This window comes from Typopeltis vanoorti, chromosome 3, assembly GCF_054136105.1.
Source record: "Typopeltis vanoorti isolate ZY-2024b chromosome 3, IOZ_Tvanoo_1.0, whole genome shotgun sequence".
NCBI classification, from domain to species: Eukaryota; Metazoa; Arthropoda; class Arachnida; order Uropygi; family Thelyphonidae; genus Typopeltis; species Typopeltis vanoorti.
The window spans coordinates 166,991,013-167,016,053 of record NC_143551.1 but is presented as its reverse complement, the minus strand read 5'-3'; the positions used below and the strand labels follow the sequence as shown (position 1 = coordinate 167,016,053).

The 25,041-nt window shown below is 35.9% G+C and overlaps 1 protein-coding gene across 1 annotated transcript in view; it reads left to right on the top strand.

The window, feature by feature from the left end:
• LOC150108731 (protein CNPPD1) overlaps window positions 1-25,041 on the top strand; it is a 111,778-nt gene that overhangs the window by 62,413 nt on the left and 24,324 nt on the right. The window contains exons 5-6 of the mRNA XM_090416185.1: window positions 14,421-14,549; window positions 24,567-24,628. Coding sequence (XP_090272311.1) covers window positions 14,421-14,549; window positions 24,567-24,628 — 191 coding nt within the window. The remainder of the gene's footprint in view (window positions 1-14,420; window positions 14,550-24,566; window positions 24,629-25,041) is intronic.

The following is a 25,041-nucleotide window of genomic DNA, read 5'->3' as shown; positions in this document are numbered from 1 at the left end:
TTAATTGTATAATATGAATTCATAGATTTTATATCAACATCACCAGAGTTAAAGATCGGTACTATCAACATAAGAAGCCTGAAAGGCAAAGAAATGGAGCTAGCTGAGGAATTAGATAAGTACTAGATCGACATAATAGGGGTTATGACTGAAACAAAAAAGACAAAAACTGGTGAGATCTTTCTGAGCAATAAATACAAAATGTTATATTCAGGTAATGACAATCAAGGAAAAGAAGGAGTAGCCAAAATATTCTACACTAAATACGAGGCTAATCTTATTGAATGGCAGGCAATTTCAAGTAGAGTGATGTGGGCAAATATCAATGGGTAAAAGGACAATGAGACTTATTTGTGCTTATGGTCCCACAGAAGGTTCTCCTAAGGTAGAAGTGGAGGAATTTTTTGAGGGTTTAGAAAAAGCACTTGACAGAATGAAAAAGGAAAAGTTGGTCCTTGTTGGGGATCTAAATAGCAGAGTAGGAAATGATTGTCAGACATACAAAAATATTTTGGAAAAATTTGGAGAAAAGAGCAAAGCTGATAATAATGGCAAATATCTGTTGGATTTCTGCTCAGGACAGGGACTGGTTATTACTAACCATGTTCCAGCATAAAAATGTGCACAAATTCAAATGGAAAGAAGAGGCAAGGAATAAGAAAAGTCTCACTGACTATGTTATTGTTGATAGTGATGTTTTCTCTCTGGTGCAGGACACCAGAGTGTACAGAGGATTTGAAATTGGAAGTGATCACTATTTAGTCTTCAGCAGGATAAAATTGAATTTCATAGTGAAAAGAAGAACATGTAAGAAAGTTTTAAAATGAATAAAAGTTGAGTAGCTCACAGATTTGAACTGTAGACTAAAATATACAAACATTATTCAAGAAAAAATGAAAGAGTTTGAGAACAGGAATCAAACCCTTGGAGATTCAGTGGCAAGCTCTGAAGAAAACATCGATTGATTCTGCCAGAGAAGCATGTTGTGAGGTTATCTGGTAGGATAGAAAAATCAGAACTCCCTGGTGAACACAGGAAGTTAAAGAAGCAGCTAAGGAAAAGAAGAAAGCTTATCAAAAGTTCCTGGCAAATAAGTCAGCTTGAGCTCTTAGAGAATACAGAGACAAATGTAATAAAGCTAAACACTGTGTAAAACTAGCTAAACTAAAGTCATGGGGAGACTTTGGTAAGAACATAGAAAATAAATATCAAGAAGGTGGCAAAATATTCGGGAGATTGTTCAAGCAGCTCAGAAATGGAGGAAATAGTGCTGTAAAAGGAATTAGAGATGATAAAGGTGATATGAAAACTGGAAAAAAAGATGTCCTTGAAGTATGGAGTAATTACTTCAAAAAATTGCTAAATGAAACTAGCAGTGATGACAGCACAGTTGTAAAAAAACAATGACCAGGCATGCAACTAGGAATACATACCCGTGCTTGAAGTAGAAAAAGCCATCAAAAGTCTGAAATGTGGAAAGGCAGCTGGAGTAGATGATATTAGACCAGAAATGCTCAAGTATGGAGGTATAAAAGTTTTACAGTGGCTACACTGCATAGTTCAGAGGGCCTGGACAGAAGAACGAATTCTAGATGATTGGAATAGGGCTCTCATTGTACCCATATATAAAAAGGGAAATAAAACTGATTGTGAGAATTATAGAGGTATTTCTCTGAGTGTTCCTGGTAAGATTTATGCCAGTATACTTGAGAAGGATTATGGAAGAGAAGCTTGATGAGGAACAAGCTGGATTCAGGCCAAATAGAGGCTGTGAGGATCAGATATTCACTTTACAACAAATAGTTGAAAAGTCATGGGAATATAACAAAGATCTCTATTTAAGTTTTGTAGATCTGGAAAAAGCATGTGACAATGTGCCGAGAGAGAAGCTATTCAAAACACTACAGTTGTATGGTGTCAGTGGATCATTATATCAAGCAATACTTAGTCTTTATTTGAGTTGTAAGTCAGCAGTTAGAATTGAAGGAAGTACAGGGAGATGGTTTAATGTTAAATCTGGTGTGTGACAAGGATGTACATTATCCCCTTCTGTTATTCTTTATCTATATGGATTACATTATGAAGGAAAGTGGTATTAAACCTGATATCAAAATTGGAGATGTGAATGTCAGCTCCTTGCTTTATGCGGATGATGTTATACTTCTAAATATATCCACTACAAATCTACAAAATTCCCTGACTAAATTGAATAACTGTTGTGATAGATATGGTATGAAGGTCAGCAATAAAAAGACAAAGATAATGAAAATAGGCAGAATTGTTGAAAATGTCAACTGTGTTGTGAATGGAGAACCTGTGGAACAAGTAAAACATTTTAACTACTTAGGCACGATTTTTAGTGAAGATGGTAAATTAAATATGGAAATAGACAACAGAATCAACAAAGCTGGTATGGTAGGAAGTCAACTGAATAAATTTATATGGAATAAGAGAGAAATTAGCCAGAACACTAAATTAGCTGTATACAAGACGGTGTTCAAACCAATTTTAACTTATGGATCTGAGAGCTTGTTCAGAAGTAAAACACTTGACCAAAGACTAGAGAACACAGATATGAGAGTTCTGAGAAAGATTAGGGGCTTGAACAGATGGTATCAATGGCAATATCATAATAAAAATGAAGATATTAGGAAAGAACTTGACATTGTCAGCATCCAGGAATACGTTAGCAGAGCTAATCTCAGGTGGTATGGTCAGTTAGAATGGGCGAGGAAAGATTAGCCAAACAAGTGTTCTCTGCCATGGTGGCAGGAAAAAGACTCAGAGGAAGACCAAGATATAGGTGGATTGATATGGTAAAAAGTGCCTAAGAAGATAGATATATAAATATAAGATCTGACAATGTTGTAGCTTTGACAGGTAACAGATTGATTTGGCAGAAAATTGTAGGTAGGAAGTTAGTAATGATGTAAATTTTTCATGTAGTACTATCATATGTGTACACCGCTTGAGGGTAAATGTCAGGAATTTGATGACATTACATTTAATGACTTATCTGTTGCAGAGTACTGGTAGAAAGTTTCTTTATTATTATTATTTCGGGCTACTCCAGGGAGTCCTTAGACTCATCCGACATTCTCACAGTATCTATCATACCTTGCCTTGAACTCGCTCACTGTCATAGCACCCACAACAGACTCTGGCAGCTTATTCCACTCATTTACCACTCTAAAAGTAAAGAACCCAGCTCTAACACCCCTGCTAACCACACTCTTGCCCAGCTTCCATAGGTGTCCCCTAGTTCTCCCACCACCAGTCCTGATCTCAAAAATATCCTCTGAATTAATCCTATAGAATCCGTTTAGCAATTTGAATGTCTCAATCATATCTACCCTTTTCCGCCTATCAACTAGTTTCTGCAACCCACAAATCTTCATCCTGTTCTCATATGGTTCATTCCATAGACCTGCTATCATCTTAGTCACTCGCCTCTGGATCCTCTCCATCTCCTCCTCATCAAGAAGGAACCGAGGTGACCAAATCTGGGCACAATAGTCGAGATGAGGTCTTATCAGGGCTCAGTACAGAGATACAATAACTTGCTTGTCTCTGCTCGTCAAGGTATTTTTCAACAACCAAGTGAGTTGATGAGCTGGTTTAGCCACTTTTGCAATGTGCCCCCTAAACTTCATCTCCCTATCCACCAACACTCCTGAGTCTCTGGCCTCACAATCTCTTGGAGTACAGTTCCACCAATGTGGTATACTGCTGCTAATCTTTTCACCACAAAATGCATAACCTTACATTTTGTCACATTAAATTGACATCCATTCTCCTTAGCCCAGAACTCCAATCTATCTAAGTCATCCTGCAAGACTTTGACATCTTCTGCATTCATTATCGCCCTACCCAACTTTGCTTCATCAGTGAACAAATGAACTGTTCCACTTAGATCCTTCCGTATATCATTAATGAACAGATTAAACAGCAGTGGTCCAAGAACAGAACCCTGCGCCACTCCACTAGTCACAGGCCGTCTTTTGGACTCTACTCCTGAATAAACTACTCTTTGATATCTCTCCATCAACCACCCACCTATCCATCTCGCCAACCCTATATCCATTCCCATATGTTGTAGTTTACGGATTAGAATTCCATGTGGTATCCTGTCAATCGCTTTTGCCAGGTCCAGCAGTATCACTGTAAACCCATTTCCGTTATCCAGTTCTGCCGTCACCTTGTTATAAAACTTGAGCAAGTTACTGAGGCATGATCTACCCTTCACAAAGCCATGCTGTCCCCTGTACAGTATCTCATTTTCATCAATCCATTCCTGTATTTTTCCCTTGACTACTTTCTCCAAGACCTTGACAACGACTCCTGGTATGCTGATCGGTCGGTAATTTGCCACCATAGTCTTTGATCCTCCTTTATGCAGTGAAACTATTTTCCCCTCTTTCCACACCTTCGGGACTAAACCAGACCTGAGACTCGGATTAAACAACATGGTCAAGGGCACTGATAATTCCTTAGCCGCTTCACTCAAGACCCGTGCCGGTATACCATCCAATCCTTACCATCGTCATTCTTTAAAATTATTTTGCCATGTACAGTTTTTTTCTTGCTTGCAGCATATTGAAAGAACTGTTTGGGATTCTCTTTTGCTTGCATAGCTAGTTTCCTTTCATAATCGGCTTTTGCTGTTTTTACCACACCCTTCTGGCCTGCACTTTATACCGTTTGTGTGCCTGCAGGTCACCCCTTTCTTTAAATTCCCTCCACAGTTGTTTCTTTTTTTGCAGCTCAAGCTTAATGGTGTTATTCATCCATTTACCCCCTACTTGTTTTACTGTTCGGACCCTATGTATACCATTAGCCATAACCTCCTGTAAATGCTCCTTGACCACTTCCCATGCTCTATCGACGTCCAGCCCTTGCAGTTGTACATGCCATGGCACTGATCCAAGCAATCTCCTAAGCTTGTCAAACTTGCCAGCACGGTAATTCCACATATACCCTGTCTTAATCAAAAATTTCACACCTTTAGCCACCTCCCAGGTCAAGACCTTATGATCACTCTCACCAATAGGTGGCAACATGGTCATATTCATTACAGTCAAATTGTGAGATGCTATTACCAGGTAAAAAACACCCCTAGTATTTTCAATTACATGCTGTCTCAGATAGTTATCCCTTAATAATTGAATAAAATCCATTTCCTTCCTCACATGTGTCCTCTCCTCCTTCCAATCAATGTTACCATAGTTGAAATCTCCCATAATAATTACCCTCCTTCCACTCATTTCATCAATTTGTTTATGCATACTATCTTCACCATCTATTCCATCACCTGGTCTATAGCAGCACCCAACTGTATATTTTATTCTGCCAGTCTCAATCTCACACCAAATAGCCTCAAATTGAGCTCCTTTCACTATCCTGCAATACAACTTTAATTCTCCTTGGCTGCAGTTCATCAGCTATCATCAATAACACCCCTCTCCCCATTTTATTCTCTCTGTCCCTCCTAAACACACTATAACCTACACATTCTATCCCACTAACTATATCTTCTTCCGTCAGCCATGTTTCACTAATGCCAATAACCTGTGGCCAGGAAGAGCCAATCAAGGCCAAAAATTCTTCTTTCTTGTTCCTAATACTCCTGGCATTATTATACATGAAATGCAATGATCCCTTTGTCCCACCCCTATCTTAATGCGTTATTCTAAATGTCCCATTCCCATATTTTGTTCTTAGTGCTGGCTCGGGTACATTATATACATTTTTACACCCAACTGTCTCACTGAAGTTTGCATATCCACACTCCCCCCTCCTTGGTAGTTCTAGTTTCCCTGGTTCTGCACATCCATTTTCACTTCATTCAGCAACACTTTTTCCAGTTTCCGCACACCAAGTCCATTGAAATGCAGGCCATGCATCTTGTATAAGTCCTTTCACCCATCAAACTCATTCCACACGTCCATGAATTCCACACCACACCGTCTGCATAACCTGTGCATAATGTCATTTGAGATTATGGCCCTCCTTCTAAACTCCTCTCAAAACTTTATACAAAACTTCTTTATAGAAGTGCTATAGTGTGTACATTATAATGCTAAACAGGCAGCGCTCAATTGCTCAATCTATTTCTCCCTTTCGATTTGATATTATTTAAGGCAGAAAATAGAGTTTCACAAGAGTATGTAGAAGAACTTTAGCAAAGATTTTAAGAGCATGAAAGTTTTCGGGAAGGCTATGCCGCACACTTAGAATTTCACAGTCTGAATTTTTACACGCGGTATCATACAGATGTTCCCGCTCAAGTTCTTCTAATTCATTTCTAAGAGCAATAAACTTTCTTTTCCAAATAGGATTACACTGGAAGTCGGCTAGTTGCATTTCTAGATCTTTTAAATCCAACCACTCAAAGCCTAATTTAAGATCCATGAATTCTGTTTCATCTGGATACTTTATGAATGGGATTGTTTGTTCCAACATTCGAAATTGCTCAGATCTAGAAGAAAACTGCCCAGTTACTGATTTTAGAACGTCGATAGATTGGTTGATATGTTGTTCACAATTTTTGGGGCTGGTTTCGTTAAAAAAAAATTTTTCATTCTTGGGAAATACTTAAAATGATTACTTTCTAAATCATGTTGAAATAATTTGAGTTTATTCTCAAAGCTCTTGATCGTGCCAAACATAACATCGACAGATTTTCTGAAACCTTGCAATTGTATATTAAGTTCATTCAGGTGCAATGAAAAATCTGTGAAAAACATCAGCTTACTGAGCCAAGCAGAATTGTTCAACTGAGAAAATTCGTGCTTCATGCCCTTTGTATTTAAATATAATTTAATTTCATTTAAACATTCAACAAGCCGTTCAAGTACTTGGCTACGACTCAACCATCGAATATTATTGTACATTAATAGACCATTGTACACCGATTCAATTTCGCTTAAAAGTGAATTAAATTCTTGTTTGTTTAAAGCCCTGACAGCATTAAAATTAGTTACCTTTGTCACAATTTTCATCACATCATCCAGATCCTTTAAGCATGATTTTGCACACAGTGTCTCCTGATGTATAATGCAATGGAAACAAACCAGGGGATGACCAACATATTCTGTAAATTGTTTGATAAAACCAATGTTACGGCCAACCATATTAGGCGCACCATCAGTTGTAATTGAAAATATTTTCGATAAATCTGTTTCTCACGTAACACTTTAACAGCACAGTCGCATATGTCTTTACCTGTCGTGTTTCGAGGTAAATTTTCTGACTTTATCAATTCCTCATGCATAGAATCACCGTGAACATACCTTGCAATAATAGCCATTCAAGCTGATGACGTAATATATCTGTAGTTTCGTCGAGACAAATGGAAAAACAAGCATGAGTTCAAGTCTTTCTATTTGAATTTCTATACTAGCATTCATTGATATAACTCTGTCTTTAATAGTATTCCTACTTAATTGTAACTCTTTCATATGCTTTACAATAGCTTCCTTATTATGAAAGTCCTCAAATAAAAATGGTGCACACTTTACGAAAGCTTCTTTAACCCCTAACCGGCCACGACGTCTATAGACGTTCAGCGAAATCTGGATACGAAGCTCTAACACCCATTGAATAACATGGATGAGAAGTGCAATTTGGTGTCACTATTTCATTCACATCAGCTGGTAGGGAGGTTAATATAATCACCATCACTAAGTGGTTTCCCATGTTCAACAATAGTATATAAAATATAATATTTCACATACTATTGTTGTAGTAATTTGCGGCTACTAAATTTGAAGGTCCTGAAACAAATTTAATTAACGTCCTCCCTGATTGTGATTCTGCCAGTTTTAGATGTTGCGATATGTATTCTTTGCGTTCTTCAAAAGTTTTTTCTAGGAGCCATTTGTGCTTAGTTTCAAAATGTCTTCTTACATTCCAAGGTTTACTTAGATAGCTCACCACACAATTTACAGAGAACTTTATCGCATCTATCAATAACACCATATTGTTCAATCCAGGCATCTTGGAAATTTCTTCCACTTCCTTTCTGTGATAATTTTAGTTTTTTATTAGTGCTAGCTACCATTGTAAAAGGGTTCACAAATTAAAAAAGAGCACAATTACTGGAAATTAATTATACACCAGCAACTCAAATTACTTGAGTGGCAGACCATGCAAGACTACCACTACTTCTTTCAGCACGTTGCCAGATTTATTACCAGTATGTTCGTAGCAACCTTGTTACGTTTTACTCTCTATCATATAAATAGCTGCTACTAAATAGCAGCTATTTAGTAGGTTTTGTTGTGACGTCATCGTAAGTTGTTACTATTTGCATTATTTAACAAAATTTACTGAATTTATTGCAACTATAAAAATGTTTTCATTATGTACTCAGATAAATTCAGTATTTAATGCTGCGAATTATATTTTCTGTGGTTTTAAATATGTTTAGAACTTGTATTACTCAGTCGAGTGACTTGGAATGCATGCATGAACGAATTTCACACAGAAGTCAAATGAAAACTTATAAGTTTATAATAGATAAAGCACGCATTTATAAGTTTGTACGTATAATATTGATAATAATTTTTATAAGTTTGTATCGTATAATATTGATAATTTTTATAAGTTTTTATGATATCATATGACTATGCAGTAATTATAATGATTAAGAAAGAAAACGTAAACTTAAAACGCTCGTTCTTTATAGGCTAGTTATAAAATAGAAATAGGCTAACTGTAAAATATAATTCTTTCAGTGAACCGAAACCTACCTTCGTCTTAACTGAGAGTGATCTTACACGATTTATCGCAGTTTTTTCATCAGAATACCAATATCTTTCAACATCCAAGGTGTGTCAGTGCTGACACTTGTGTCATAGGTTCGCCATCACTGTTCTATGGTCTTCAATTTCTGCCTGTCTTATCCAAATTTACGAACTTGAATTAAATCTGATAGCTTCCCACCCCTTCTCTTAGCCCTTAATTTCAGTTTATACTTCAGTCAGTAATTCATTCTCTTCCATAATCTGCACCACTTAGCATTTTTGCAGCACTTTTTTGTCAACTTTCTATTGCCCCTCCCTGTGGGACACCTATTTGTGGTGGAGGGGACCTCCCTGTGGTGGCACTAGTGCTTTTCATTCTTCCTCTTTTTCTCTGATTTTGTTCCCTTATTCTTCACTCTACTTCTCCTGAGTCTTTTTTTTATAACGGCGTGTTTGCCTTGTGGAGTGACCCCCTGTACATCTGGAAAGAGGGGGATCCTGGTAGTCTTGCACTACTTTGGCCTCTGCTTTGGCAAGACAGGCAGTCCTGGATGGCCCAGTCAGGATCATTCAGGCTTGCCTGCTAGGGTCAGTGGTGGTGCAGTAAGTCTCTCACCACGAAGTCGGGACCCAAAGCCTGTTGTGGTGCTGGTATAGTGTCTAGAGTAGCCATGGTGTTCTACTTCCGAGCTCAGTCATTGCTTGCCAGTCCGTGTGTGGTTCTGTGGTGGGTGGGGAGCTCTGGCACTGAAAAAAAAAAAAAAAAAAAAAAAAAAAAACCCTTGAGCATAATCCTCAAATGTTTCAGGAGCACTAACAAGGTCCCAACAAAAGTATTGATACTGAAGATGCATCATTTGAACATGTAATACCAATATAAATGTACCCATTTTTCTAATCATCCATCCATCCATCCATGAGGACCAAACTTGAAAAGCCAATAGGGAAAATCGGCTTTCATTATTCAAGTATTTAGTACTGGTAGGTTCTCTGAAAAAAAGTTAAATTATCATCACACCATAACATATTTCTGGTGATATAATTTCACCTTACCTGAACTTTATGATTGTGAGTGCTTCTCTGTTGTGCTCATCAATCATATGACATATGGTCTCACTCCAGAAACAACTCCAAAAATGGTTTCATTCGACAAGAAATCACTTGTCAAAAAAATAATGGCAAGGATATCACTTAAAGATAAACCACCAGACACTCCCTCTGAAAAAATGGATACTTCGATATATGCACTGAAAGTAAATTAAACTTACCAACTGATCCTAACGCATCAGATGTATTATTTTTTTTTCCAGAGGAAGAGATGGACACTGGCCATCCATACTTCCCAAAATCAGTTGATAGATATAAATATGATAAAGAAAAGCCTTCAACCTCCTGGAAATCAGACAAGTCTACAAAGCCAAAACAATAGGAAAAATTTTACAATGGAACAACTGTTATGCATTTTGCTGGAATATTGATGATATTAAGATTTTGTTGCAGACACACAAGCCTCTCTATTTCTGTCTGCAGAAAACCTACTTAAAACCTAATGAGAACTCTACCTTAAGGAATTTTGCTGTTGTATGCAAGGACAGAACTGGAGATGGTCTTGCTCATGGAGTAGCTATCCTAGTTGGCAGTCATACTCCTTTTCATCATGTTCAGCTTAATACTGCTCTGGAAGCAGCAGTGATTCGCTTTTATGTGGGATTTCTTTTGTAGTTATGTTCAATTTATTACTGCCACGAGGTGGCATATTGTATGTGTTGCTGAAAGATGAGTAATTTTTTCATATTTTAGTTATTAATATTAGGCTAACTCATTGTGGTTTTTGTTTTATCTGGGTATGTGATTGATTGAGTTATTTAGCTTTTAAGTAAACCTTTTATTTTTTGTTTAAATACAATATTGTCGGTATGATGCCAGTGCGCAGTACAGCAATGGTGGCATGCTTCTGTACAATGCAGTGTGTGTGAGATTTATTCATTATGAAAGCTAAAGAATATATGGAAGGAGAGCGAAATTGGTGAGCAACTGTGTTAAGTGTTTGGAGAGAAGTGTTTAAGAGAAGCAAATGTTAGTACAGTAGGCAGTATCGACCATAGAATGAAAGATCTTAATGTTAGAATTAAAGTTGAATGTGTGTCACTGGAAATACAGGGGAAAGAAATATACCTTAAATAAGGAAATAGCATACTTGCAGCTTATCTTTCACAGGACAAAGCACAAAATTGAAAGTTGCAGAAATGGCTAGAGATTAGAAGGGCTGAGAAGTGAAAGAAACAGGTGGTCTAAGGTAAGAATCAAGAACATGAGAACAAACCAGAAAAACATGGTAAGGAGAAAATTATGTACAGAGACTCTGTGATCAGAGGAGTATTTGGTACAAAAATTAATGATATTAGTCATACCATGTGGATGTAGAAAGGTAAGGCAAAAGATTAATGATCTGAGAGGTAAAAAGTATTTTGTGAGGTAGCATGTGAAGGAGTTGTTGGATAAAGTAAAACAGAACATGAGAAGGTGAAGATTGTAAGTCTCCTGCCATGCTACAACAGAGATGAATTAAGGAGGAGGAGGGCATTCATAGCAAATGAATCAGTTCGCAGGTTGTGCAGAAGGAATAATGCAGATTTGTGGACTTCTGGGTTTGACAGAAAGAATGATTTATATAATACTGACAGACTGCACCTAAATGGTTTTGCTGTTAGGTTTCTAGAAAGAGCTTTGTTTTAAAGCACAAATTCAGGAAAAGTTAAGCAATTAGGGTGGATATAAAGACATCCACGAGGTAAGTGAGCGTGAGAATGACCAAGTGCAGTCTAGTTTTTCAAGCAGAAATATTGAATAGGCTAGTCACTTAGGAAGTAAAAGTGGTAAGGTGCCTAAAGGGATGCTGCATTTTCTGTATGCTAATGCCAAAAGTATCAGGAACAATATGGAGTTTTTGGCATTGGTTAGTGCACCCTTGCTTAAAAGTTATAGGCATTAGTATGATACTTGGCTAACAGCAGGCGTTGTTACAGGGATAGAATGTGAAGAGTTTAGTGGGTTTTTTTATTGTATTAGTTAGTTAGTTAGTATTTAGTGTTATTTCACAGAGGATAGAGAAGATAGGATGGAGAAGGGGTACGCTGATGATAGCAGATGAATTGCAGCCAGAAAGATTGAGAGATAGGCAGGGGTGGGGGGGGGCATTCATTTGAAGCAGTCTGGTCAATAAGTCCAAATAGATTGTTGGTTGCTGTTATAGGCCAGAGAATTCCAAGGATGATCTTGAAAACTTGCATCAGCAAATTAATAAAATGAGTGGACAGATATAAAAGAAATAGTTTGAGGAACAGAATCCAGGAGAAAGCAGGTGACTAATGGTGTGCTGGAGAAAGTTCAGTGCTAGGACCACTACTGTTTAATTTGTACATAAACGATATCGAAAATAATTTGAAAGGAAATATTCAGTTGTTTGCTGATAATGCAAAATTAGGTAGAGTAATAGTTAATCTCTACCTAACGGTCAGTCAAATCATGTGACAGATAGCAACAGACTCAATTCCAAAAACATCATCTTGATTCCCACTCTATCCAAAGCCTTGACAGCCAAAACAAAACCCAGGCAGCAAAAAAAAAAAAAAAAAAAAAAAAGATCAAAACAGAGCATGGAGTATATTTCATAGATATCCCATCACATCAATCTTAATAGCTTTTAAACGTGCTCATGCCAATGCATGTTATGTGAGATGTCAGAGTCAAAAACATTCTTGGGTCTATTTTACCTCTTCGATTACTCAATCAGTGGAAAAATTGTATGAGATAAAATCCGGAAAGTGAAGGGTAAATACGGAATCTACCATGTCTACCTTATTGCAGACATTTTGAGAGAAACTTACTAGAATCTCAGCAACAACTTCATATCCTCATGTGTTTTTAATAAATTCTTTAGTTTCTCCTGTTATGGAGGAACTTAAAAAAAAAAGCTGACATCCATTATGAAATGATAAAACATCTTCCATCATCTTTTATGGGTCTCCTTCTCTTAATATATAACTGAATACTTACAAAGAAAGAGTTTCCAGATTCTTGGCATAAATCAGTTGTTATCACTATCCAAAAATCAGGAAAGGAACCACCACAAGTAAACAATTATTGGCCTATTGCTCTGACAGCGTTCTTTATAAGATATTAGAGAAAATGGTTAATGCCAGTCTTCTCTCCAATACAGAATCTGGATTTCATAGACATCGTTCAACTCTGAACCATTTGGTCCATTTAGAAACTTGTATAAAAGATGCATTCCTGAAACAAGAACATCTGGTTTCAGTATTCTTTGACATGGGAAATGCTTATGACATAGCCCGGAAATATGGCATATTAAAAGACCTCAATAACCTAGGTCTCCGAGACATTTATTAAAAACTTCCTGTCTAGTCAAAGTGGAAAAAGTATGGTATCTGTGCAATATCATCAAGAACCGAGGGTTTCCCAAGGTTCTGTCTTATGACACTTTTTGCTGTCAGTTAACTCAGTCACTAAACAGCTTCCTCTCACTGTAGGCAATGCTCTATATGTTGATGGCTTCACAATTCACTGTCACACATAACAGGAGGGTAACTGAAAGACATCTTCAACAAGCAATCGATCATGTCTCTTTATCTCTTAGTAATGGGTTCAGGTTTTCAGCAGAAAAATCTGTGCATGCCTCACTCAGATCCTGTATTAAGAATGGGATTAACTATTATTTTAGTAGCATAGAAGCCAAGTTTTTGGGACCCATCTTTGACAGAAAACTTCCATTCCTTGCACACACATTTGTCAACTAATGCAAAAGAGCATTGAATTTTCTTTGCACTCTATTCTCTTCTGAATGGGGTGCTGATCGATCTTCATTGCTTTGCCTTTATCGTGCGCATATGTGTTCAATGCTTGATTATGGGTCACAGCCTGTGGTTCATAAAGACAATGATTGGATTCCGTCCATCATCAGGGTATACGAATAGCTACTGTTGCTTTTCACACAGCACTCGCTCGGAGGCTTTTTGTTGAAGTAAACGAACCAGCTCTATCACTTAGATAGAAACAGTTATCTCTTAACTGTGCACTAAAAATAGTCCCTCCCAGAACATTCAATGTGGACTAGCGTGTTTTCTTTACACTGGGAGGCTCAATATCACAGACTGCCATGCATCCTTTTGGTATGCATGTTAAAGAGATTACGGAAGCTATTGGCATGAATGTTGACAATATTAACTGCACCAAACATAACAGCATTCCTCCATGGTAGGTTTGCACTCCATCCTGCAACCTTTCACTTTGTCAACTACAGAAGTCTCATATACAATCATCTGTCTATCTTCGATTCTTTAATTTACAAAACCTCATTTAGAAGATAATTATTTCCTCCTGATCTCACCATATATTTAAATACAGTATCTAAAACAAAAATTTCCCATTAAAATAGATATTTAAATTAATAAAATAAATTGATACAGCATAGGAGTCATTTGTCTTTAAACAAGTATCCAATTATTGTATCAGGTTGATAAACTAGTTCTTTTTTATTATGAAAACATGTCGTAATAAAATTCTAGTAATGGTAAAATACATTTTAATCTTCTATATACAAATCAGTATTGTAACTTTAGTATGTGACTCAGTGAAATAAATTACATTTCCTAGATGGTGGCATCCAAATATCTATATGATGATGGTGAAGAAGATGAAGTCTTTAATAGTGAATGGGCCACCTCAGCTAATGTTGACATCAAAGATCTAAATCGACTGGAAAGAGAATTTCTTGCAGCAATTGTATGTATTATTTCTGGATAATATTATTTCCTATAGTAAATTATATTTTGTTTGAGAGTATTCTCATATAATCAATGTTGTACTTATCTTTAATTTATAAAGATTGCAAAGTGGATTGAATTTGTTGTCCACTGTAATTTCCTTGGTTAAATAAATAAGAAGGCTTATTTTTTACTGTTTATATTCATCATCTTTCTTGTATTTTTATTAATTTATATATATATATATATATATAATATATATATATATTTTTTTTTCACACTTGAGAAATTGCAGAAACTATCCATTTCCTTGTGTGGACATGAGAAGATAAGGACAGAAGAGATATGTTGATATTTTTCATAAACAGCTGCATGAATTCTATTGGAGGGGGGGGATGCTAATTTACTTAGTTTGAAGTTAAATACTGAATGTTTTTTGTGACTCCTACACATTTTTTTTTTTTTTTTTCACACTTGAGAAATTGCGGAAACTATCCATTTCCTTGTGTGGACATGAGAAGATAAGGACAGAAGAGATATGTTGATATTTTTCATAAACAGCTGCATGAATTCTATTGGAGGGGGGGGGATGCTAATTTACTTAGTTTGAAGTTAAATACTGAATGTTTTTTGTGACTCCTACACATTTTTTTTTTTTTTTTTCACACTTGAGAAATTGCGGAAACTATCCATTTCCTTGTGTGGACATGAGAAGATAAGGACAGAAGAGATATGTTGATATTTTTCATAAACAGCTGCATGAATTCTATTGGAGGGGGGGGATGCTAATTTACTTAGTTTGAAGTTAAATACTGAATGTTTTTTGTGACTCCTACACATTTTTTTTTTTTTTTTTTTCACACTTGAGAAATTGCGGAAACTATCCATTTCCTTGTGTGGACATGAGAAGATAAGGACAGAAGAGATATGTTGATATTTTTCATAAACAGCTGCATGAATTCTATTGGAGGGGGGGGGATGCTAATTTACTTAGTTTGAAGTTAAATACTGAATGTTTTTTGTGACTCCTACACATGAGAGGTTGTGAATCTAGAATATATTAGTACTTGTGTGGGTAAGGGCTGTTTATTTTTTATTTTATTTTTTTGTCTCTCTGTATATAATTTTATTTTATTTTAACAAATCCTGAAGCTCTGCTCTAGAGACCAAACATGGAACTTTCCAAGCCACTTCAGGCCTCCATTAAGCAGAGCAGTGGTCTCACACAAAGTACTTCCAATTCATCAACCTTTGTTTTTACATCAGTCCCTGTCACCTCTGCGACAGTAATATCCTCACTTTGATGATATATATATGCTTCTTAACTAAAAATTCCATGTTTTGCTACATCGCTATTCAAGACCTCATGATCACTCTCCCCAGTTAGAAGCAATGTGGCCATTTTAGTAATGGACAGGTCTTCTGATCCTGTAACCATATCCAAAGTCTTCCCCATTACATGCTGCTTAATGTAATTATTTCTCATTAAGTGTATAAATTTCATGTCCTTCCTATTATGTGATCTTTCCTCCTCCCCATCTGTCTCCAAAGTTGTACTAATCTGCTAATGCATGTCTTTCACATCAGCTCTGACCTATAGTAGCAATCAATTTTATATTTTGGCCTGTCTTACACCAGATTGCCTCAAAAGAACTGCCATCTTCCCAGTTGACTTCTTCTCTTGTTGGTTGCAGTTCATGTGCTCTCATCAGCAGTGATGGCATGTTGATGCCTGTGGAACTCCAAAACCACTATTTTTTTTTATTCAGCTTTCTGCTTTTTTTTTAAAGGTTGTTCATTTTTATTTTAATAATCATCCTCACTCCCATGTGAATTGGCAGTGTAATATTTATTTATTTGTATTGAGTTTCTCCCCCGTCCCTATTGGGGCGAGTTGAGCCCCCCTCATGGGGGGGTTTAAGTATTTATGGCTGTAGATCCGTGTGTGTTCACAGGTTTGCCTGCTTGCAGGATGAAAAACGCCAGGTAAACTGGCGGAAAAAACCCTACTGCCCGTGCCCAAGACCGACTAACTTGGCTCTGGCTGAGGAAGATCTTCAAATTCCTCACGTCTTCGATGGGAATCGAAACTGGGACACTCCTTCCCCAGTCATATGGTTGCGAAGCGCACAGCCACTGGCTAACCGCACGGACAGTGTAATATTAATAAGATCCTTATCTTTTTATATTATACGTGTATGTACTTTGATATTATTTTTTTTATAATTATTTATTATCAAATTTCGAACTGCGCCTTTATATTCCTTTTCTTATCAGTCGTAATTACTGAGTTTGTAGTCGTCGCTTGAGCTAGTTCAATCACTCTTAATCCTCTCTGGCTATAATTTAATTCCCTCCCCCCTTCTCAGGGTCATAAGTATGCTATTTTTCACATGTACGTAATCAAGATTCAGGAAGTGCTTCGGGCTGGAACCAATTTCCCTTGTCTACCCTGCTGACTTTCTCTTGCACTGATCTGTAAAATTTATTTGTTTTTTCGACTGCACCATTAAAGGTCGCGTAGAGGAATTGCATGTCTTTCCTGTATATGCAAGAGAAATATCCATCTCAACACGGAAATACTTCTAAAATTTATTTCTAATTCACGCAACGTTTAAACTTAATTTCAGTCAGTCATGGCTATTCTATCTTCAGGACACACAGGTTCTATATTTTATAAGACAGTGCATTGGTAAGGCAGAATCAGGCAAGCTATTAACAAACAGAACAGTTTATTCATTCTAAGTCAAGGCAATTACAAAGATTAAATCTACACACATCAAAATGTCTGTCTCTGATTAACTCAGCTACATAACATTGGAGACAAAGAAAAGCACATCTGGTTCTCCACTCGATTAGATTAGTATTTCTTGCTTAAGCTTAATGACAAGGACAATATGTATAAATTCATAACAATCAGACATGTGGATAGACTTTTACACATTCTAACTTGATTTAACTCAGGCTAAAAAACGAATTAGGCATAACTAAGCTTTACAATCTATTTCCCTTTCATCACATAACATTAGCAACTTTCTCTGAACTCTGTAAACAATTAGTTCACAGTTAATTAGTAGTGTGGCTTTCCGACTTCACAAATGTTCTTTATGCTAACTAACTATGGGATCGTCATTCTTAGCCTTAATTTTTCACAATCTAGGAAAGTTCTATAAAATTCTTACTTGCAACCTTGTCAGCTAGTTCAGTACACTAGATCCTAGAGATCAACAAACACGTTCCTCTTCCTTCAGGTGTAAACCACACTCGGGCACTAGTTCACGGCAATGATGATACAGCATACTCGGAAATCATCAAGAAACTTCGTGGTGGGACTTCTGGAATAGACCGTCACTGCTTTTATGAACCTCCTATTATCGTCGGACTTCTGCTGGCAGGACGTGGTTCTCCCATCCTTGGAATGGCTGGACACAGGAACCTCTGCGAAGCGAGAGCCAGGAACAGAGCACTTGGCCCCTTGATTTCTCCCTTTTATCCTACTCTCCCGACCTTGGAATGGCCTCAGATTAAGCTGCCCGGATTTTCTTGGGGAGGTTTTCTCTGCCACCCCACTGTTGCTGAGTTCTGGTGGGAAAACCCATAACTCATTGACCTTTGCGATTTTCGCTAGCCTCAGGTGTACATGTGTAATCCTGTCTGAGCTATTTCTTTGTTTGTACAATTTCAATGGTTCTTAAATATTTTAACAATTTAGGATAAATTGTTAAATATTTTAACTCTTCTTCTTCAAGTGTCATCCACTAGAAGGAGGTTGGCAACCATGTCACGGAACCTTTTATTTCTTTTGCTGCTCTGGAACATTTATGGTAATTCAGTCCAGTCCTATTCTCCTGGGTCTACCTCTCCCTCTTTTTCCATCCAATTTTCCTTCTAATATTAATTTCTGAATGCCTTCTTGTCTAGTTAGATGTCCAAAATATTTAAGTTTTCACTCTTTAATTATTTTCATTAATGTTCTTTTCATTTTTGCTTTCTTTAAAACATCTTTGTTTTTCATTTTCTCTGTCCATGGTATTTTCAACATTCTTCTGATGGTCCACATTTTGAAAGCTTCTAATTTTTTCTCTGCTTCTTTATTTAGATCCAAGTTTCACTGTTGTAGAGAAGGCTTGACCAGATATAGCATTTTATTAATCTTTTTCTTGTGTCTATATTAATGTCTCTGGATGTTAGAACAGTTTTCATATCAGTAAAGGCTTTTCTTGCTATCTCTATTCTTCTTTTTATTTCTTTAAGGGAATTTCCTCTGTCTGTATATATTTGTCCCAAATATATAAAAGACTGAACCTGTTCAATTTTCTTTTTGTTAACAGTTATGTTCAGTTTCTTATTTATTGGTTCTTTTGATATAATCATGCACTTTGTTTTCTTTAGGTTAATAATTAGTCCCATGTCTAAGCTTCTGTTGTAAATTTCTGTGATTAAGTTTTGAAGATCATCTTCAGATTCAGCTATAAGAACTGTGTCATCTGCATACCTGAAGTTGTTGAAGTTCCTACCTCTGACTTTTACACCTTCAGTTCTGAAATATTTTTAAAAACTTGCTCACTATATATATTGTACAGTAAGGGTGATAAGACACATCCTTGCCTTACTCCTTTTTTGATTTCAAAGTTGCAAGAATATGTATTTTTATATCTTATTGAGGCCATTTGATTCCAGTATATATTTTTAATTATACATCGACCTTTTCCTTTTAACTCATTATTCTGTAGGATATGTATTAATTTCTTGTGATCTATTGAATCAAATGCTTTGGTGTAATCAATAAAACAAAGATATATGCTTTTCTGGTTGTCAAGGCTTCTTTCACATAATGTTTTCAAATTGAAGATTCCTTCTCTTGTAGCTTTTGTCTTTTTGCAAACCTGATTGTCTTCTGTTTCTACTGACAGAAGTGCCTTTTATTCTTTCTAGGATTATTCTCAGTAGTAATTTTGTAGCATGGCTTGTTAAACTTATTAGTCTATATTCTGTACATTCAAACGTTCTTGGAATTTTGGGAATAGTCACAAAGATGGATTTCCTTAGATCATCAGGGATGTATTCTGTATCATAGATGTTATTAAAAATAACCTTAACGTCATTAAGTATGTTTTCATTTACTTTCTTTAACAATTCAATAGGGATCTGATCAGGGGCTGGTGTTTTACCTGTTTTCATTGGACTTAGAGCGTATTCTATTTCATCATCATCAAATTCCTGCCATATACCCTCAAGGGGTGTACAGGATATGAAAGTACTACATGAAAAAATTGCATCATTACTAACTTCCTATCTACAATTTTCCTCCAAATCAGTCTGTTACTTGTCAAGACTCCAACATTATCAGATCTTCTATTTCTATCGTCTAAGGCACTTTGTACCGTATCAATTCACCTATATCTTGGTCTTCCCCTGGGTCATTTTCCTGCCAACCTGGCAGAGAACACTTGTTTTGCTAATCTTTCCTCTCCCATTCTATTTAAGTGACCATACCACCTGAGATAAGCTCTGCTAATGCATTCCTGGATGCTGACAATGTCAAGTTCTTTCCTAATATCCTCATTTTTAATATGATATTGCCATTGATGCCATCTGTTCACGCCTCTTATCTTTCTCAGGACTCTCATATCTGCGGTCTCTAGTCTTTGGTCAAGTGTTTTACTTCTGACCCAGCTCTCAGATTAATAAGTTAAAAACTGGTTTGAACACTGTCTTGTATACAGCTAATTTAGTGTTCCGACTAATTTCTCTCTTATTCCATATGAATTTATTCAATTGACTTCCCACCATACCAGCTTTGCTGATTCTGTTGTCTATTTCTATATTTAATTTACCATCTTCAGTAAAAATCATGCCTAAGTAGCTGAAATGTTTTACTTGTTCCACAGGTTCTCCATTCACAACACAGTTGACATTTTCAATGATTCTGCCTATTTTCGTTGTCTTTGTCTTTTTATTGCTGACCTTCATACCATACCTATTACAACAGCTATTCAATTTAGTCAGAGAATCTTGCAGACTTGTAGCAGATTTATTTAGAAGTATAACATCATCTGCATAAAGCAAAGAGCTGACATTAACATCTCCAATTTTGATATCAGGTTTAATACCACTTTCCTTCATAATGTGATCCATATAGATAATGAATAATAGAGGGGATAACGTACATCCTTGTCTCACACCAGATTTAACATTAAACCATCTTCCTGTACTTCCTTCAATTCTAACTGCTGACTTACAACTCAAATAAAGACTAAGTATTGCTTGATATAATGCCCCATCAACACCATATAACTGCAGCGTATTGAATAGCTTCTCTCTTGGCACCTTGTCATATGCCTTTTCCAAATCGACAAAACTTAAATACAGATCTTTGTTATATTCCCATGCTTTCTCGACTATTTGTCGTAAAGTGAACATCTGATCCTGACAGCCTCTATTTGGCCTGAATCCAGCTTGTTCTTCACCCAGCTTTTCTTCCACAATTCTTCTCAACCGTTTCTCTCAAGTGTACTTGCATAGATCTTGCCAGGAACACTCAGTAGGGAAATAGCTCTGTAATTCTCACATTCAGTTTTATTTCCCTTTTTATATATGGGTACTATGAGAGCTCTACTCCAATCATCGGGAATTCGTCCCTCTGTCCAGGGCTTCTGAACTATGCAGTGCAGCCACTGTAAGACTTTTATACCACCATACTTCAGCATTTCTGGTCGAATATCATCTACTCCTGCTGCCTTTCCACATTTCAAGCCTTTGATGGCTTTTTCTACTTCGAGTATGGATATGTATTCCTGACTGCATGTCTGGTCAGTGTTTTTTACCACTGTGCTGTCATCACTGCTTGTTTCATTTAGCAGTTTTTCAAAGTAATTACTCCACACTTCAAGGATATCTTTTTCTCCTGTTTTCATGTCACCTTTATCATCTCTAACTCCTTTTACAGCACTCTTTCCTGCATTCCTAAGCTTCTTCAACAACCTCCAGAATATTTTGCCACCTTCTTGATATTTATTTTCTATATTCTTGCCAAAGTCCTCCCATGACTTTTGTTTAGCTAGTTTTACACAGTGTTTAGCTTTCTTACATTTGTCTCTGTGTTCTCTAAGAGCTCAAGCTGACTTATTTGCCAGGAACTTTTGATATGCTTTCTTCTTTTCCTTCACTGCCTCTTTAACTTCCTGTGTCCACCAGGGAGTTCTGATTTTTCTATCCTTACGCACAACCTCACCACATGCCTCTCTGGCTGAATCAATCAGGGTTTTCTTCAGAGTTTGCCACTGAATCTCCAAGGTTTGATTCTTGTTCTCAAACTCTTTCATTTTCTTTTCAATAATCTTTCTGTATTTTAGTCTACAGTTCACATCTGAGAGCTGCTCAACTTTTATTCGCTTTAAAACTTTCTTGCATGTTCTTCTTTTCAATATGAAATTCAATTTTATCCTGCTCAAGACTAAATAGTGATCACTTCCAATTTCAAATCCTCTGTACACTCTGGTGTCCTGCACCAGGGAGAAAACATCACTATCAACAATAACATAAGTCAATGAGACTTTTCTTATTCCTAGCCTCTTCTCTCCATGTGAATTTGTGCACATTTTTATGTTGGAACATTGTGTTAGTAATAACCATTCCATGTCCTGAGCAGAAATCCAACAGATATTTGCCATTATTATTAGCTTTGCTCTTTTCTCCAAATTTTCCCAAAATATTTTTGTATGTCTCACAATCATTTCCTACTCTGCTATTTAGATCCCCAACAAGGACCAACTTTTCCTTTTTCATTGTGTCAGTTGCTTTTGCTAAAGCATCAAAAAATTCCTCCACTTCTACCTTAGTAGAACCTTCTGTGGGACCATAGGCACAAATAAGTCTTTAACTCTGGTGATGTTGAGTTGGGGTTTGTTTTCATATTTGTTCCAGTAGCTGACTTTTCGCTGTTCTCACTGGTTCCCTGGCAACGCCCCAGCTGGCATGAAATTTTGTCATGTTGTACCATCATTTTTTATTTTGGTTTAACCAATAAGAATACAATTTGGTCGGCTAAATCCCAAATTGCCAGCCCATCCTCCTTCGTTCAGTATCAAAGTAGATACCCAACAGGGTGCACCACGAGAAGGTGAGGATTGGACATTAGGTCAGAAGCCCTGGTCGGTTCTCCGCATTCCTTTAAAGGCTATGTGGAGGTCTCCTCCACATAGCCTATACAGCTTTGACCCTTAAGCACCCCCTCTATTTATTTCTTCTATTTCTTCATATATAATCTAATTCTTCATATGTAATTGGTTCACCATCCATATTTTGTATATCTGGTGCGTCTGTGTGATCAGAGTCAGTTCTTTTCCATATTCTTTCCATCTTATTATGATATCTTGTGTGTCTAGTAACATTTTTCCATTTTGATCTTTTATACAAGGATTATGGTTGAAATTTTTCTTTTTATTTGTCAGGGCTCGGATTGATTTATGCATTTCTTTACTATTGTGTTTCTTGTCCAGTTCCTCTATTTCTTTACATTTTTCATTTAGCCACTTGTCTTTAGCCTTCCTGCATTCATTTTTTATAATTTTACTGAGTATTCTATACTGTTATGTATTTTTCTTTTTTCGTCTTTCATTCATAAGTTCTAGTATTGATTCAGTCATCCAGGGTTTTTTCTTATTGTATTTAATTTTTGGGATAACCTCATTAGCTGTCTTATATATTGCACTTCTAAAATTTGACCACCTGTTTTCAATTTCCTCTGTGTTACAAAGTATATTGTCTTATGTTTTATATCATACATGATCTAATTTCTTCCTAATTTCTGAGTTAAACACTATTATGTTGTCAGGTATATTCAGCGCTGTGAAGTCAAGTCTTTCAGTATGATTGTTTTTAGAAATGTTTTTTAGCTTAATTTTTAAAGTGGACATAATAGGGTTATGGTCTGAACCTATATCAGCACCTGGGTATGTTTTTTAACATACAGTTTAGAGTAAATTGTTAAATATTTTAACAATTTACTCTAATATTTTACCAGCTTTAATACAGCAAAAAAATGAGTTAAACGTTAATTCAATTACAAGTACTTTGTATAATTAGTTATTTCCAAGTAAAATCTGTATAGAAAAATTTTGTTCTAATTTTTCTTCGTACCAGATATTACAGTAGAAGAAAGAAGACAACTGAAAAGTATATAATATTTTTAATCTTCTAAATGTCATGCAAGTATGCAATATATTTTGTGCAGTTAGGCACTGTGGTTTTTCATCCATTTATTAAACAGTCATGTTCTCTTAATACAGAAAATAAGATTTCTTTTTTATGTTATGTAATTGCATTTTAAATTACAACTTAAAAGCTGCTAACACTTATATCCAAAAGATATAGGTAGGCAAGGTGATTTTTAGAAGAAAAGCCTAGTAGTTATACAGAGGTGGATGAGATTTGGAATTATGGTAGGTAGAATGAATTTCAGGGGATATGTACAAGTGTTTCAAAGGCTACATCATATTGCTGCTATGATAAGGAAAATACTGACAAGCAGGGATACGAAAGTGGCTTTGCCACTGTATAAAACATTAGCCAGTTTCTGGAAACAGTGTAATATCTTGTAGGGAGTTGATCTTTGAGTTTAATCCTCACACCTAATCATGACACTGACATAAGTGATGCAACTAGAGCTATAAATAATTAGTTATGTCTCACATAAGATAATTTATTTTCATGTATGCTAAATACCATATCTACTACTTCCTTTCCCTAATCTTTATTGACTGAATAAATCATCTTATTTATAAGTATCACGTTTAAATAAACTGAACAGGCTTATTTCCAAGTTGTTCATCTTTGTTCATTCATCATACTAGAAATATATTTACTAACATGGTGCACCACAGGATGATTGGGCCTAGAAACTATAGTTTATTTGATTCTATTTAGATTTTGTTTAATAAAATGTCTGAAAATAATTGCATTTAATTTAATGAGAATTGATGTGTATTTCAATTTTTTTTAATATTTTTTTTTATTTTTTTAAAATTTTTATAAGGATTGGGAAGTTTTTGTAAAGCCAGATGTTTTCTTTGAAGCTCTTCACAAAGTTGAAGTATCGTAAGTTTTATTTATTATTCTATAAATTCTTTGGAGATTCTGTTACTATTGAGCTTTTAATTTGCAGTGCTACAAAAGATTGTTTTATCATTAGACATTTTGCCAGAATAATAAGAATTCATCCCATAATGTTCCTCTCTTGCTCTATGTAGATAAAACATGCTATTATTATGAGAGGAATAACTGATGAATTGTTGTCTTATTATTTAAAAACCATTGGAAAGAGGAAGAAAATTAACTTCATTGATTTTTATAGTGTAAACTATCTTTATTCTTTAAAAGGCTGGTATGAACCACTGTCTATGGTATTTTGATGAAATGAAATGCACAAAACTGTCATAGCAAAAAAGAGAATTGTCATAATTTAATCGTGCTTTGTTTGGTAATCTAATACTGCAATATCAAGTAAAATA